A 17,000-nucleotide genomic window follows, 5' to 3' on the forward strand; every position below is an offset into this window, starting at 1 on the left:
TTTTCTGATTTCTACAACAGATAAAGCAATGAAAGAGATAATTTTTAAACGTATAGCAAACAAACAGGGGGAAAAACCCTAACGTTACATTGCCACACAGGGAATCTCCCTGTTGGAGAGGGACTTTTCTGCTAAGAGGCAGCAACTTCAGTCAGTGCAGCTTAAACCCATTCCCCCAGCAGACAAAATGTACCAAACAGCAGTCACTGTATCTCCACACATATGCTGGGAGTGTTGCCCACATTTTAACATCAGCAAGAAGTGTAATTTTATTTCAGTCAACCACCACTACTCATCTGTTAATTCAACAAGGTTACCACAGCTTCCATTGCCACTTCCAGTGGGATTACTTTTTAACAGAATGAACTTCTGCAAAATGTTTCAAAATTAAAACAGGCTCAGGTTGATTCCTCTCCTTATGCCTCCCAAACTCAAATGAAACTGGCAGAAATTTCTTAAAGCTATCATGGCAACCTCATGCAACGGAATCCTTTAGGACATCCTGGAAGACTGCAGAAGTCCCGCAGATAAAACTCAGGACTTCTAAGCAACAATACAAGTTCAAAGGCTCAAAATAAAAGTAAGAGAGGAGGATGGCCTCATTAAATTGCGACAAAATAGTGACCCAATCAAGCCAGAGATCTAGGGGATTCCAAGCTGGGTCCCAGATCCAGGGCATTAAATTTAAATAGCTCATTTAAAATTCAGTTTGCTGTCACTACATGAACATGACTAGATAGAAAAGATGACAGGCTTGCAGAAGCACTCAGTTGATTCTCCAGGGAAGGATGCCAGCAGTCACCCTCACTCGGTGAACAGTGGCTACAAATGACTCGTGAGAGCACGGCTGGCATCCCTGAAGGGACGTTTCATGTCCACAGAGCAAGGTGAGGTGTCCCTTGTAGCAGCTGCTGAGCATGGGAAGATTTATAGGAGAGAAGAGAAAAGGAGAGCTGCAAAGATTTTTACATCCAGAAAATGGTATCGATTGCCACTGCCGAGCAAGAAGCAATATATTTTTCTCCATAATTTTAAGCTGCTAGCTGCAGCAACATTCATGTCAGCATCAATACCTTTGGAAAAGTGGGGCAGCAGAAAGCACTGCCAGCATCTCATGGCAAAACATGCCATGCCGATATCCCTGCTAAACAGGATTAACATCAGAAATTAAAAATAACATCTAGGTCTGGGGGAGGAGGGGGGGAACCAAAAGCCACTGATTTCACCTTAAGAGTCTCTGTGCTGGTAATGCTGAAACAGTTATTGTTGTAAGAGTTATTTTTAAATCATTTTAAATGCTGCAAATCTTTCACCACGAACACTCTAGAGAGTTGAAGGCAAAAAATCCATTTCTTCCAAGACATTTCCTTAGCCTTCAAAACAAGCTTTAATGCAACTTCATAGCTTGTATACAGTATTTTGGAGCAGCTGTGCACACACGTTAATGAACTGGGTGTTTTCTTCCTCCTCTGCTAAGGGGTCACTTCGAACAGTCCATAAGACAAGTTGAGCTTCATGACTTCTGCCATCTGATTTCTGCTACTTCATATTTAAGCAAATCACTTCAGCTACACTATAGCATTAAACAAACTGCTTTGTCCAGCTCATACACTTACTCAGCAAGCTGTTTTCATTTCCCTGCTAATACAACATACCACTCATCTATCTTATGATCCTGTCTGCATGACAGGTTTGAATGACAGTTCACTTCTGTAGTTTCAGGATATGGTTTTCACTTTTTGTGTTGGAACAATTAGCTTTCATGTTTGTAAGCAGAAGGTGTAAACTATCACAGAGACTTCCTTGGGGACAAAACTAATGACACATTTATACCTTTTTCCTTAGCTCTCCTGTAATTTTTTACTATTTGTACAGTCCTCCAGCACCTGTATCTTTGCAGCAGCAGCAAGGTACAAGGTCAGCATCAGAAATAAGCACATTTAACTTGCTAGGGTCAACTACAGTCCTCCTGTATCAGCCTCACATATCACTGTACTGCTCCTGTTTGATGCACTCAGGATACTGGTAATCACCAGTAATTTACTTCAGCATATTATTTCTTAAGCCTGAAAAGCAATTGTTCTGAGTGCTTAACTAAGCACCCTGTTCTGCAGCTCATTTCACATCTACTGGATTCACGTTAACGAACCAAGAGAGGGTCAGCTCTGTCAGGCTGCCCTCGCACCGACTGAACACAACTGCACAAGCTCACTGACTTGAGAAAACAATAGAACAAAGGAAAGGCCCAGGGCCCTCACCAGCCCCACATGAGAGGTGCACAGTCAGTAGCTTAGCACACCTGAACACTTCACTAGTTCTCTGTAGGAAACTGGGGTGGCTTTAAAGTTGAGAGGGAGAGTTTTGATTATTTTTTTTAGAGGAAACCCAAGGCAATTTGCATCGGGAAAATAACAGGGTCTGCTGGTTTGCCCTTTTCATCAATTTTCACTCACGAACGGGAGTGATTTTCACAGGACAGTCATCTCTCTGTACTCCAAGGTTTCCATGGGTTAAAAGTCAGCTGCAGGACTACAGCCCAAGAAAAGCCATCTATTCTGGCTGCAGTACCGCAAGGCTACAAACGTCAAGCTGGATGACCTCTGCTCTCCATGCAAAACCATGCAACAGTCATGACCCTGCTGGCAAAGTAGAATGACGATGAGATGCTGCAATCCTCTAGTACTTTAGGGCTTTTTTTTTAAATGAATGCAAAAACACTTCAGGGTGTAATTAAAAAACCCAGACAAACAAAACCAAACCCTGCCAGTGGCTTAGAAAGGAATCACCATTCCTTTAAAAGTCAGAGCCTGTGCCAGGAAAGGGTGAGGGCCAACACATGACTGAAGTGAGACAAGCATGAGAAAACCCATGGTGTTCAAATTTGCCAGCTGAAATTCCAAACCAAGGGAATGACTTAAAACTGCTAGAAAATTTGTGGGGAAAAAAGTACAAATAGATTTGTTGTATTGTTTAAGTAAAGAATTAACTGAGTACAGACTAATGCTTATTGCTAAGTGCTAAAACTATAACTTAGTTGCACTGTAATTTTAGAGTGTTACCATACATCTGTCTTCCCACATTGATGCTGACATACAATCACAGAACCATTTAGGTTGGAAAAGACCTATGATCCTGAACAAACAGTATTCAGCCTACGGCTTCTGAGGGGCTATACCCTCATTTAGGAAGTCAGTGTGGAATTCTGCTGCAGTTAATAGGATACTCATTGAATGAATTAAGAAAATTCTCCTCTCTGATTCTTTCGTAACTACTTCAAGGGCAAGCTCTCCTTTTCAAGCACATCTGTAAAGAGGTGGGCTAATTCCCTATTTTCCATCATCTCCAATGCTAATCAGACAAAAAAATAAATCATGGCAGCCTTTGAACTACTCCATAAATTTGGTTGGTTTTCCTTCCTACTACTCATTTTTTTGGTCTTTTTGGACCTTAGAGGACTACACCTAAACTGCTCTCATACTGAAAAAGACGGTTCCTCTGTGGGAAGCGGTGGGGAGGATAGATCGACACAGATGCAAAAGGAATAATCAAAGGAGTAGCACAGCCTGTGGAAGCTCAGGTTTTCATCTTTTAACAGAACTGACTCAGCTCGCAATTCACACAGGAAAAGAGTATCTGCAGTCTCTAAAGAATTACATTTGAAAGCAAAGAGGAAACAAGGGCTACTAAATGCTATTATTACAGAAATAGCAGCTACATACACCCAGCTATTTCTATTATACAACAGAAATACTCTGCATTTAATACAATCCGTGGTTGTACTGACAAGTTCTGAACTGGCAGTAAGGATGGGATATTAAAATGCATTGTTTTACCAGCTCCAAGGCAAGGACAAGGAATGGGATTCCTAATAAGCACTCTGAGAGGCATTTTTTTCTTTAAAAGTTAAAAAGACAGTTACTATACCATACCTCAGGCTATGGCCAGACTATGTCATCTAATACAACTGAAAATAGGTTATGTCAGGGGTGATCATTAATTTTCCAAGCTGTATGGGGAGGTCTTCTTTGTTCTTTCATATTTTGGGGATCTGCAATGGCAACCTTGTTTTCTAGAACCCCTAAGTAGATGTGGGAAAAAAATAACATACTGGAGATAGAGTAGGAAATTTCTAGAGATACTTAGATGGCAAGTCAGAAACTATGAACACATCACATTAAAGGGAATCAGTACTGAGGAAATGCAGTTATGTTTGTCTTGGAAGCACACGGAGTTGACTGCCAAAAATACATCTTTGGCTTTATTTTCCACTCACCTCACTGTTATAAATAGCAGGCATGTCAAACATCATCAACCTTCGACTTCTTGGAAAACAGATGGAAGCAGTAAATTTGATCAGTCTAGATTTTAAGGGTAAGAAGCAATTGCATAAGGGGAAAGGAGGCAGGAAATAATTATTGCATCTGACACTGTGCTTCTCCCAAGTCTGTTCATATTAGTTAACATCAAAAGAAAAATGACCAATCACTCAGTCGTGCTGATTCCACTTGCAAGGTTACTAAACTTAGACTTGCAGATTGAAAGCCATTGCCCCATTTGATCCAAAAACTTTTTTCTTTTTCAACAACTAACATAATCCTCCTGCATGAAGAATATAAATGCAATGCTGAATAAAATAAAAATTTCAAAACTTCAGTTATTGTGAGGAACAGCATTGTCAGCATCTGTGCAATCCACAGATGATCCTTACAAAGACTTCAGCAGTAAAGTTTTCCAATTCCCATGGCTCAGCTGGACACAGCATCACTGCCAGCAGTGAAACTTGGCAAAAAGTTTGGGAACACCAAATTATGGGGCCAGTCACAAAAGGATAAACCACTGCATGTCAAATGCTTCCTTTCATAGGACACTGACAAAATACAGCATAAAACCCCCTTTGCTCTGCCTGACATATTGCAAAGACAAAGCTTAATTTCATCAAGGGCAAACTGGCTACATCGATTGGATTATTCATTTGGTATAATGGACTTTGCTTTCTTCCTGTAGCTTTCTCAAAACAAGAGCAAAATGAAGATAAATCAGTTCTCACTCAAGGCTGACACACTCTAGATATTTATGGATTCCTAAGCCCTGCAGTACAATAGAAGGGAAGTATTCATTACCTGATTTATTTTTTCCTCTGCAGCACAGTTACACTTACCCAGACTCCTCAGAAAACAGACATGCTTTGAAAAGGAGAGGCTGCAGCAGAGCGTAGCAGCAGCTCCCTGCATCTCTCCCCCTGCTTTGGGTCTTTCTTTGCCATGACTGATAAAACACATGGCTATTCCCTTTCCAGCACAGAAGCCACTTTGATACATGTGCATGAAAGTGCAGACAACAGAACATTTCTGTGATCCTCCAAGCAAAGAGCTAATTGTCTTTTCTGGGGGAGCACCACTCACGTAAGCCTACTTTGCAGCTTCAACAGCTGACGTAACTGCCAGAAGTTTATGAAACCTAAAAATTACTGCCCCCATCATCATGTGCCCTGCTGCTATTATGTTAAAGATCTGGGTTCTTCCTTTTTTTCTTTTTTTTGCACATTAGTCAGCTGCACCATATAATGGTACCACTGTCCACCGTTTATTATTTTTCAAAAAGGGAACGACAATACTGTATTGGATCACTGCATTCAGATCAAGGAGAAGCCTGTGGCACAACACATTATGGCAAATGTTAACCTATGATAACCTCTTTAGAAAGAGGGAAAGAATCACTTCAAAGTCGCTGGGCCAGACATTCCTTTGACTTAAAACACATTGTAGTTGCAATTGAGCTAATTATAACAAATATTAGACCGGTGCAAAATCTCACATCCGTTTATTATTCTCTTCATCTACATATGAAGGGCACCACCAGAATGTATGTCTGTAGTAAGTGGACATTGCCTGCATGTATTTAATGCACTGTCTTAAAGGGAAAGCAAATTCAGCTGGCATGAAAATAGCCTCCTTTCCAACTGTGCTGCACCTGCTAAAGATAATTATTGAAAGGAAGATGACCTCTTGGGTAGTCACATAAATAAATCAGCACTGCCTTCACAAAATCTCTGATGCCACCTAATACAAGAAGCAGAAGACATTCACTCACTTTCTTCCTTTCCTAATGTTACTTTACAGCAATTCTGGTTGCACATAGAGAAGCTTTTTACAAACCATTTAGGATTCGCAGAAAGGCAGGTGTGATCTAGTTTATAGTGACTTTAAAAGCTTCACAGGGAAAATGCATCATGCAGTATTCGTCTAGTTTTCTACAAGTAAATGAACAAAGCTAAAGTAAATCAGCAAGTGGCATGACATGCCAAAAGCCAGAAACAAAATGAGCAATGAAGTTGTACTTATCACTTAGAAACATCTAAGCCATTCATTTGAGATGCTTATGTTTGGGTAACCTTTGGAAGAATGTTTGCTGTTCCATTATACAAACAATGGAAATAGTAGATAAGGAAAACTACTGCAGTTGCCAAGAATGCTCCATACACTCCTTTCAAATCGTTAAACGTGTGAACTTATTTTGTGGATATATAACATACTGTGTACAACAGGAATGGTACAGAACCATTTCTTCTAATCCTTGAGTTTGCCTGGGTCCCAAAAGTGTGGTGCAGAGAGCCCTGAAGCAGTACATCTGCATGGCACTGTGCTGATACAGCCGTGGAAATACAGACATAAAGCCAACTTCAACCTCACTAAGGCCAAGTATTACAACTTTAACAGGCATGTTACATAGGAGTCTAAGGCAGCCCTGTATGCCAAAGCAAATCTCCTTGCCTCACACCAGTTATTAACACACAGCCATCTTGCCTAGATTCCTTCCATCTGTTCACAATCTCAAAAGACCTACTATGACAATGGTGTTTAATGTGAACTTGGGTCAGCCCCAGCGTTTCCCCACAGCACGGAGCCAGATAAACAATAATTGCTTCCGTGCTTTTCTCCAGTGAGGAAGCCAGGGCAGGAGTCGTCCCTGGGTGCAGAAGGAGGTGGTGTAGGAGGGGAGACCCCAGTGTACCCCATGTGTTTTCCACTGCTCTCAGCAAGGCAAGCACTATCTTGGCCTTTTCCAGGCACATATCCAAAGGTAATGGGAGTACAAATCCACCCGTGGTACCTGTCAGGGGTTCAGCAACTGCAACACCAGCTTCAAAATGAAGGATTGTCAAGAATCCACCTTTCTTCTGAGCTGTGCAGCCTCCCAGGGAGACAGGCAGAACTTTGCAGGTGGGTTGGTGGACCTGAGCAAGCCAGCAAAGGCAACAAGTGACGGAAAAATGTTGCGTTATCCCAAGTTCTTACCAGCTCAGCCACACTCCACACTGCACACAACTAGGTGAAACATGAGTTTAAAATTTGTTGGTGGCTTTTTTTTCCCATGCAATGTAGGAAAAAAGTGCTGCAAAATGCCACCCTGAGAGGCCTTCACTGCTACAATAGTAAAGGCTTTTTTCCTGGGGAAAGGCTGTTTTCATTGTTTAAACCAACCCTTCCATGTGGAGAGAACATGTACAAATAAGGACGAGATGTAGCTTGGCTTCTGGCCTGGACATGTTGGCAAATTGGCCTGAACTCCAAGTTATGTTTTGACACCACAAATAAGGCCGAGGAGCCAGACAGCATGGCAATCTGGAGACAGGAGGAGCAGGCCTGCTCTCACAGAGCTTTTCAGATGCTGCTCTGGAGATTTCCAAAGTACTTCACCTCAGCCACACAATCAAATTCTTAAAATATCCTTTAGGGGTGCTGGCATCACAGTATTCATAAAAAAATAATTTCACAACTACAATAATATTCATCCTCACCTTGAATTTAGAATAATTGCAGAAAACCTTGAACACAGACACGATTTTCATGCATGATTAAGTGTATCCTTTCAACAACAGCTAAAATGATGCTTTTATCAATTTCTTTACTTTCACAATCTATTTTTGACAGTGTGGTTTTATAGATTTCAGTCTCTGGCAATCCAATATTTTATAGTTCTATTTAAACTTGCATTTGTCTGAATCAAGCGTTTTCCACTCCTTTCTCAATTTCTTTCTGAATTCTTTGCATCCTTTTAGCTAATTTAACATCCGACAACACAGTGGTGCACTTAACTGAAATTCAGTGTGTACAAACAAGATTAACTTCAAAACAGAATATTAAGTTATTAAAGGAACAAAAGCTGCAAATACTAAAGGCAACTGGTTAAGTCTTTCTTCATCTTTTACCTCATACATAAAATTACAGAAGTTTTTCTAGATTTTAATAATGAAAAATAAATACACCTAACACTTGGCTTAATTGATACTCTGTCCTTAATTGATACTCTGTCCTTAACTCCTATGCAACACATGGTTGAAAAGTGAGTAACTTGTGTCTGTCTTAACTAAAGGCAGTTGTGAGGGTTAAATTGTCAACTTCTATACTACAAATATTACCATTTAACCGCCAATTGATACTTTTTCTTGCCATGAAGCCTTTTTGCAGTATCTTAAAGGAACTACAGCTAAAAAAGGAAACCCCAAAGCTTGCATTTTTTCCTGTTAAAAGAGGGCTCCACTGGCTCCCGTAATCATATCACATCTGAAATGTTCTCATGCTCCACCAGACCATTTCTAGAAACTTGGCCTGTCATATATCCCCCAAACAGAAAACTTCTCTCTGGTGACCAACAGTAAAACTCCTACAGTGCTGTAACAGTGTCACCAATGTGCAACATCTGGAGCTGCTGTTTCAAGCTCAGTTGCACCTATATCACTTTTTATGCACATTGGAAATTACTGCTTCCAAGTATTTTAGGCAATAAATCATGGAACTTAATTCACTAACATACTCTTGTAAGGAGGAATAAACATTTTTGTTAAATGAAGGGAACATAGATGAAAAACTTACTGTAAATTGGCACGTACTACATGAAGTTGTGAGTGAAATACAGGTAAGCATTGGGAGGAGTGGATCCCAGTCTCATTTGGTATTCATCCAACTAACTCATCACATTTTACCAGCTGTCCTTTATAAGGTATCACTAATGCTCGAGTGGGCCTCAGAGACTCAGATTGCATAGAAAATTGTACAACTGTCATCACAGCTCTGCCCAATGGGGGATTCTGCGTGGCTCTGCAAAATGACAGCAAGCCATTTTCTGCTTATTTTCCAGAATAATGAAAGTGAAACTAATCTGAATAAAAATATTTTTAAAGACAATTCAAGGAGACACATATTTGTATTTTTTTTCACATGAAATGTTTCCATAGATTTTGGGGCTTTTAAATGGTAGCTTTTCATTAGAATATAATCACTTTAATGTAGGCAATCCCTTAGGCGTATCTGAGAGCTGGGATCCACACTGCAGCTATAGTTAGAAAAGCCATCAAGAAAAGTTAAAGAACAGACTGAAGCCTTGTAATCCATAATAATGTTCCAAATACATTCAGCATGCAAATATTATTCTATTCAATATTCAGTTGACTTTTAAAGCTCCACACTGAATTTATACATGAGTTGAGAAAACCCTGGTAAGTGTATCTTCACAACAGAACTTGCAAAGTTCAAGGCCTTTAAAACAGAGCTTTAAAAACACACTTAACTAGAAGTGATTGATTCTACTAGTCCATAGGTGGTACATCACATATTAATATGGGAAATGAACTGCTGAGTAAAATCCTGGATAATTACTAATTCTTCTATAAATGCTGTCAGTGAATTCAGATGGGACCACATTTTATCAAATTAAAATGGTAAATGGCTTGCTTCCAGGATGTATTTTTTTGCCTCTGTTCCAGTAACTACTTAAGCCATACCCCACATAATGGCAACAACTTCATGAAAATAAAATTTGAAGGAACATACAAGCCTGGGAAGAAACAGTTCTACAGCCATGTCCTTCTTGCTGTTTCTTTTGTGTTCATCCAGAACTCTTGCTCAGCAAGAGTTTATTTGGTTTATTGAAAGTGCTCTGCAGTAATACTTACTCTGTTATTCTTCATAAAAAATATTGTGGAAGTTCAGTTAACTGTACTTCATGAAAAAAGAAGCTGGTTGCAAAAGCGATTTTCAGGCATAATGGCAGATTATGAGATTTCATAAAAGTTATTCTATGGGGAAAGTTTGATGCAAATGCCAACAGTTAAAGCTCTATGGGAGCCTCCACTGTGTATGTCAATAATTTTTTTGAAAATTGTGTCTACTTGATGTAAAAATTCCATTTCCCTACAAGAAACTATTATGTTTTTTCCTCTAAGAATAGTCATATCTTCAAGAATATTTTCTTCCCTGTGCATGGATACAAGAAAAGCAATGCCTAGGGACTTAAAGCTAAACATATGCTTGTATTAAAATGCGCCTTTAAAGTTTTCCTATTGAATTCTTATGGATACTTCCTCTTAAATGGAAATGTCTGACTGTGACAAGATGTATTTCAGAAAGATTCCCTCCTACAAGCATTTTTCCAAGCTAAACAATTGGAAAAAAAAAAACCCAAAAAGCACCAACCCTGAGTGTGACTGGGAACTGAGTGTGACTGGGAATTCCTATTATGTGGTCTAACTGAAAATTAAAACCCAGCAAAGCCTTCATGATTCCAGGGCTATGCTGATTGCCATTTGAAGCTGGAAATGTTTTTCCCTAATGCACAAGTGATGAAGTGCACGTAAGGCGCGGAGGAAAGTTACCTTATCTGAAGAATCAGATATAGATTACTGCTGGAGTCAGCACGCCACACCAGTTGGAACCATAGGCTCTGTTCTGATATGAGGAATTAAGTTTCCCTGATGTCATAAATTGAACTGATAATGCCATTAACATCTCCTTTGAAGTTCACACTGACCAGGTAACCACTGCAATGAGTTGGCAAAACTTTACTGAAGTCACTGAAATCACTTCGGCTCACCCAGTCTGAAACTTCGGCTTTGGCACTCTATAAACTACGCAGAGATATTTAAGATGCTGAATCCCAAATGGGATATTTATAAAATCTGCGTTTATTTTGTCATGTAAATACAAAGGTCATGCACTTCTGTCTGGAGTTCCCTCGGCACATCTGGCATATGTCATAATTGCCGCATATTCTCTGAAGAGTTGATTCTCTCTTGTGCAACAGCTATCAAGTCACTCTCTGAAACACTGAGTGACATCTGGAAATCCCAGACAAGGGTTTCATTTTCCCACCTCAGTGCTCCTACTGAGAGCAGTCTCCAGGTAGGAGAAGAGGTCTTGTCTGAAGGATCAGAGATTTAAACAAGACTGGAAAAGAAGATAAACCTGTTATAAAATGTACCATTTGCCCATAGCTGCTCTAGAGTACAAGACTGCACGTGAAAGCACTACAGGAGCTGGCTGCTTGTTTTCATACAGAATTAGCTTAATAATCCTTTGCTGAGAAGGTGCTGTTCACAGCTTTATAGTTTATAATGCTTAAGCAATACCGAGACTATGTGATCAAGTGTAGGACCATGATGAATTTACTTGAAGGCAAGGCATTGATAGCTGCTCCTTTGGGACTCTTCAACTAGTGTAATTTAGAATATCACACTATTTGACTCCACAATTGACATGTTTAAGATTACACCAATAATTCAAGACTTTCAAGCATTTTCACAGAGGAGGTTACTGAATGATTCATTTAAAAAAAGGAGAGAATGGAATAAAGCCAAGACTTTTGTCTTCTTGAAAAAGCAAACTTAAAATTAACATCTTGGCTACTTTACAAGACAAGATAAATATTATAGACTCAAAGACTGTATGACTTTCAGAAGTGTGAATATTTCTTAGAGATGCAAATACAGTGACAAAAATAGAATTTTACTTACACTGAAACAGAAAGAACTGGTGAACAGGAAAATTATATGAGGAGAGGGAAACACTGTCAGTGTTTTATGTGGGGATATTTGGAATGAGCATTGGAAAGTAAACTAGTGCCTGAGGATCAGGTAGAGAACTCTAAACCACTTAGAAGAACAGTTATTGGAACATGATGAGTAGTATTATTAAAGATCAAAGAGTTTAATTATGCACAGAAAAGCAGTCCAACTAACAAAAACATTGATACTGTCATATATCGATAACTTAAGCAGAACTATCTATGGTAATAAAGTAAATCAAGAGCAGTAACTTCAAAATACATAAAGACATTACGTATTTCATATTCTCAAGATACCTAAATATCTAGGAATTCCTCTGAAGCAACTAGTCTGTACCTCCTCATCCCCAAGAGCATGTATGTTTAAGCCTCTTTATATTTCATACAACTGGTGCTGATTTATTTGTCTGCCTTCTAAAAAATAATTAATTTATCTGTTTGAAGAAAAAGCACCTGCCATTTTTATGTCAGCTTTAGCTAGAGCTAAACTTGTTTGTTGTTGTTTCTCTGAAAACTCTTGTTTTATTGTTGTGGGAAATAATGGCAGCACCATGAGGATGGTGTTCAGGTTTGAAACAAAACCTCTTTCTTTCACTATCTGGAGAGCACTTATGCAAAGTCTTCCGATTCAGCTGACATGAAATACACTTACCTTCTGTTGGTGATGTCTTCAGATGTCTGCAGAGCCCCTCTGTTTCCCCATAGGTCTCTTTAATTTTTACTACTGCTTCTGTTCCTCGGAGTTCCATGAGGGAGCGCAGTTCTTGCAGTGTGCACCCAAACTCTCCTGCATGGTTGGCCTCATTTCTTTGGTTCTTGGAATAAAAATCACTATTTGTCATGTCACCCATTTTTGCTGATTATATTGCTCCACTCGTTATAGTTGATACAATCTTAAAATTGTTTAAAAATTGAAGGAAAGGAATCTGGAATTCCAATCTAAGAAATTAAAAAGAATCCAGTGTGTGTCCGGTGAGCGACGTGTTGGATGCCTCTGGCATGCAAGGTGTCCCTGACTGACTAGTGGTCCACAGAACAGCTGCTTTCAAGGCTGCAGACCAGCTCCACTCCATTCACCATTTCCCATTATGCTGCACCCAAGCTGTAGAATCTACATGGTCATTTCTTCCTCTGGACCTTTGGGAACAAACAGAAAGGACTCATTACAAAAGTGAGCAGTAACACTTCACAGAGGTGATTCCAAATGTATTCTCTCTATCATTGCAGTTTGAGTGGTCATTTAAGGAAAGCTGTGCAGAAACACTGGAGAGATGCCCTGTAAAATGCTGCAGGTAGCCCGAGTCAGCATCAATAACAAAGATAACACTAGCCCTGTCTTAGATAATGTTCTCTGCAGCTGAAGCACCAATAGTAGCATTGCTTACTTTAATCAAGTCCCAAGAGCAACCACTAAATGAGATGGCTCATGAATATTAATAAGTGATTAGTGATAGATGCGCCTCCCGTTTATGCTCTGGTTCATACAGCCACATCAATCTTTCATTTCTGAACAAAGACCTTCTCATAAAGTCTACAAGGTAACAAAAAATCAGTTAAACACTGCTCGTTTGCATAACGGGATAAAGCAAAGCTGTTTTCCAGCACAAGGACAGTAAAACAGGTGGAAAAACTAGAGCCACCATTACACATTCAGAATACATTTAAATACATTACATCTTGCAGCCCTGCCTTCTGTGAAAGCAAGCATAGCCCAGAAAAGAGAGAACACACTTGAGTGTCTCAGCTTGAACAGCCAGAGCTATGTCTCATGCAAGGCAGCTGTGGGGCTGCTTTCCCTCAGCACTGTGCGTGAGCCACTCGCCAGCTCTTCGCCTTGACAGCTACAAATGTGTGAGCATGGAGCCAACACACACAGGGTGGGGCTGGGTTTTTCTTTTTTACCATGTGCAGTGTTGAACAAGTCACATTTGGACCATCTGGGAAACAGTTGATTACTTGCTAAAACCAGCCTTTAAAACCTGTTTCCCCTTCCCATATTCTAATGAAGTTGGTTTAAATACTGCTGAAACCAGCTATTATATTTGGCACAGAGAGTTTTAACAGATTAAGGGTTTCTTTTTTTTGCCTCAAGCGGGTTAGTGCATGTGCACTGTCTAATCTATAGGTCTCAGAGTAGTTTTCTTATAATAAAAAAGATTTTTAGAAGAGCACCCCATCAGCCTAACGATTGACAAACCTGCCAAAGTCAAAGTGCGTATCTCAGATTTGTCAGTATGGTAATACACACGGGAAACAAGTACATAAAGGACTTAAACAGGATCCCAAAGTGTTTCAAGTCCCAAATTTTGTATTTGTGCAACAATTTTAGTCTCCTACTCACATACACTTAATATAACACATAGGGTTCATATTTTCACCAGACCATCTGCATGGCCATTGGTCTGCATTTGAGAAAGATCAGGCTCACCGTGTGCATTGGTTCCACTTTGCCCACAGTGACACTATCTGCTTTGGAGCTGTCTAATATACCTCAGTCAATTTCATAGACCAAACCTCTTAACAGTCCTTTCATTTACAGATTTAAAACCCTCAACATTCCTTTGATTTCTGAGAAAAGAAAAAAAAGAAAAAAAAAAGGAAGTACCTAAGTTTCACCACACTAGTACAGAACACAATTAATACAGAAGTCAACTGCTACATGTTGCTTCTGCCCATCCTATTCATTGACGTGTATTCTAGAGTTAGAAATTTCTGCCAGCCTTGACTTCACATCTTGCTTTTCTAGTTCATGATAAGAGAAGATATTCAGCAGAAAATGCAGCACTCTGTTTCAGTGAATAAAGAGAATCTGGAAGTAGCAATTGAAAAGCTCTCTTATTTGCCAAGCAGATATTCTGCTCTTTCAACAACACTCAACTCCCCATGCTTGAGTGCTGGACAGCATTCACAGTATCAGTTCATTTCTAGATAATTCTCTATCTATAGCATGCAGAGAAAGCTGACTTACTATGGTTTTATCTTGTTTTACCCAGATGGATCAGTATTCTGAAGAGAAATAACATTAGCCTGTAGCATTATTGTAAAAAAATTGCAGGATAGAAATGTCACAGATGTCCAGTAAAGCAGACTTCATCCCAAGAGGCACTGAATCATAACAGCCTCCACAGACGATATGCCCTCCCTTTCTCAAAATCAGCATTTCAGAGTCTTCCTGGGTTCATCTATGATAAGTTCCTGCTGACAGTCACATCAAAAAGCAGATTCAGATTTGATCATGAAAAAGAATACCAAGAAAAATGTTGTGATAAACTGAGGCATCAATATTAATAATGAATAACTGAAATGGCAGACTGTTATAAACTTCCAGTGGGCAAAAATTAATCTGTCCCTAAGCTAAGTAACAGCTCAAGGTCTTGAACACTGGGCATCTACTACAGCCATGATGTCAAAAAAACAACCAAACAAAAGAACCCAAACCCAAAAAATCCCAAACCAAACCAAATCAAAAACCACCACCAAAAAACCCCCGCCAGCAACACAAACAAACAAAAAGCCACAAAACCCCTATAACACACACAAAAAAGCCACACAAACAAATAGACCATACATCTAAGAGACAGCTTAGAGGGCTTTGTTAGTCCTGTGTGCATTATAAATATTCCTCTAATAGAATCAATTTTTTCTTAAACTATCCTGTAACACCACTGGGAAAAGACAATTATCAGTATTTTCTGAGGAAAACCCATTCCACCAGTGATACAAAGGGTACTAAACCCAGTTTCAAAGATATTTTCCACATGATTTTTCTGTGGAATGTGCCTACCACTCTCAATCCAAGCATCTCTTTTGACTCACGCTATCATCACTATACACTAATATATTGGCTTCTCTATTTAGAAATTCATTGTCATTTGTCAGCCACAGCAAGACAGTGCTGTTGGGTTTTAGCATGTTTGAGTCATTTGCCTGCTTAATTTTTCATTTCACCTTCAATTAAATATTAATTGATAAACAACAAATAGGAAGTTTACACTTCCTTTGGTGCTTTAAAAAACAAACCGCTCAGAGTTCGTGCTCGTCATGACTCACCTAATGTTACGACACCAGGGAATCACCACCTCACGTTTTTGAAATGCAGATGGTAAAATACAGAAAGGAGAAAGCATGACTAACATTACTCACTGATAATGGATCTCTCTAATCCTGTGGAATAAGATCTGCAGGTTTCATTCGATCTGTGAATCTCTTTTATGAAAAGTCCAGGAACCTTGCCAGGCTGCTTACCAGGTTAGAATGATTGACACATGACCACTTCACCCTTCCTGAGTGCTTAATATTGCTTTAGCAAAAGCAAAGGAACAGAAAACTTGGAAACTGGCATATGGCAGTATTCTCCTCCCACCAGTGGGGCTACAGACTTTACTCCTCCAAAACAGACCATATTACTAGAGGTAGGTGAAATTTAGTCTCCTTTACAGGAAATCCAAGTATTGCACTAGGTTTAGGTGCTGGTTTTGTTTGTTTGTTTGCTGGTTTGAAGGGGAAGGAGGTGAGGGAAGGGATTATTCTACAAAACACACTCACTAATATTTTCAAGATGTAGGTGTAGTACAGGGAAATTACTGAGAAGTCCTGATTATAAAAAAGCAGGTGACACCTGTACACTTTCAATCAAAATCAGCCAGGAATACCCTGAAAAACCCTCACTGATTACATTCAGATATACTTTGATATAGCACATGGCTGATCTTCAGCCTCACAGGATTTGCAGCTCCAGACACTCCCTGAAGGGAAACGGACACTTCTGAACTGAGAGTAGAATAGAATAGAATAGATTAGAATAGAATAGAATAGAATAGAATAGAATAGAATAGAATAGAATAGAATAGAATAGAATAGAATAGAATAGAATAGAATAGAATAGGACCAGGTTGGAAAAGACCTTTGAGATCATCAAGTCCAACCTTTCACCCAACACCATCTTATCAACTAAACCATGGCACCAAGTGCCTCATCCAGTCTCCCCTTAAACACCTCCAGTGATGGTGACTTCTCCACCTCCATGGGCAGCCCATTCCAATGGGCAATCACTCTTTCTGTGAAGAATTTCTTCCTAAAATGGACACCTAAAACAGGAGAACTGAATTTCACGCTGGGTAGTGCCTGCTTTCACTGGTTATAGGGCAAGGCTCTGTAACCAG

The 17,000-nt window shown here is 39.5% G+C and overlaps 1 protein-coding gene across 1 annotated transcript in view; it reads right to left on the reverse strand.

Annotated features, from left to right (window-relative positions):
• The window catches only part of ATP2B2 (ATPase plasma membrane Ca2+ transporting 2), a 247,399-nt gene that overhangs the window by 170,126 nt on the left and 60,273 nt on the right, over positions 1 to 17,000 (reverse strand). Inside the window, exon 2 of the mRNA XM_054166708.1 lies at positions 12,491 to 12,975. Coding sequence (XP_054022683.1) covers positions 12,491 to 12,689 — 199 coding nt within the window. The 5' untranslated portion in view covers positions 12,690 to 12,975. The remainder of the gene's footprint in view (positions 1 to 12,490; positions 12,976 to 17,000) is intronic.

Source organism: Dryobates pubescens, chromosome 1 (genome assembly GCF_014839835.1).
Source record: "Dryobates pubescens isolate bDryPub1 chromosome 1, bDryPub1.pri, whole genome shotgun sequence".
In the NCBI taxonomy this organism is placed as follows: domain Eukaryota; kingdom Metazoa; phylum Chordata; class Aves; order Piciformes; family Picidae; genus Dryobates; species Dryobates pubescens.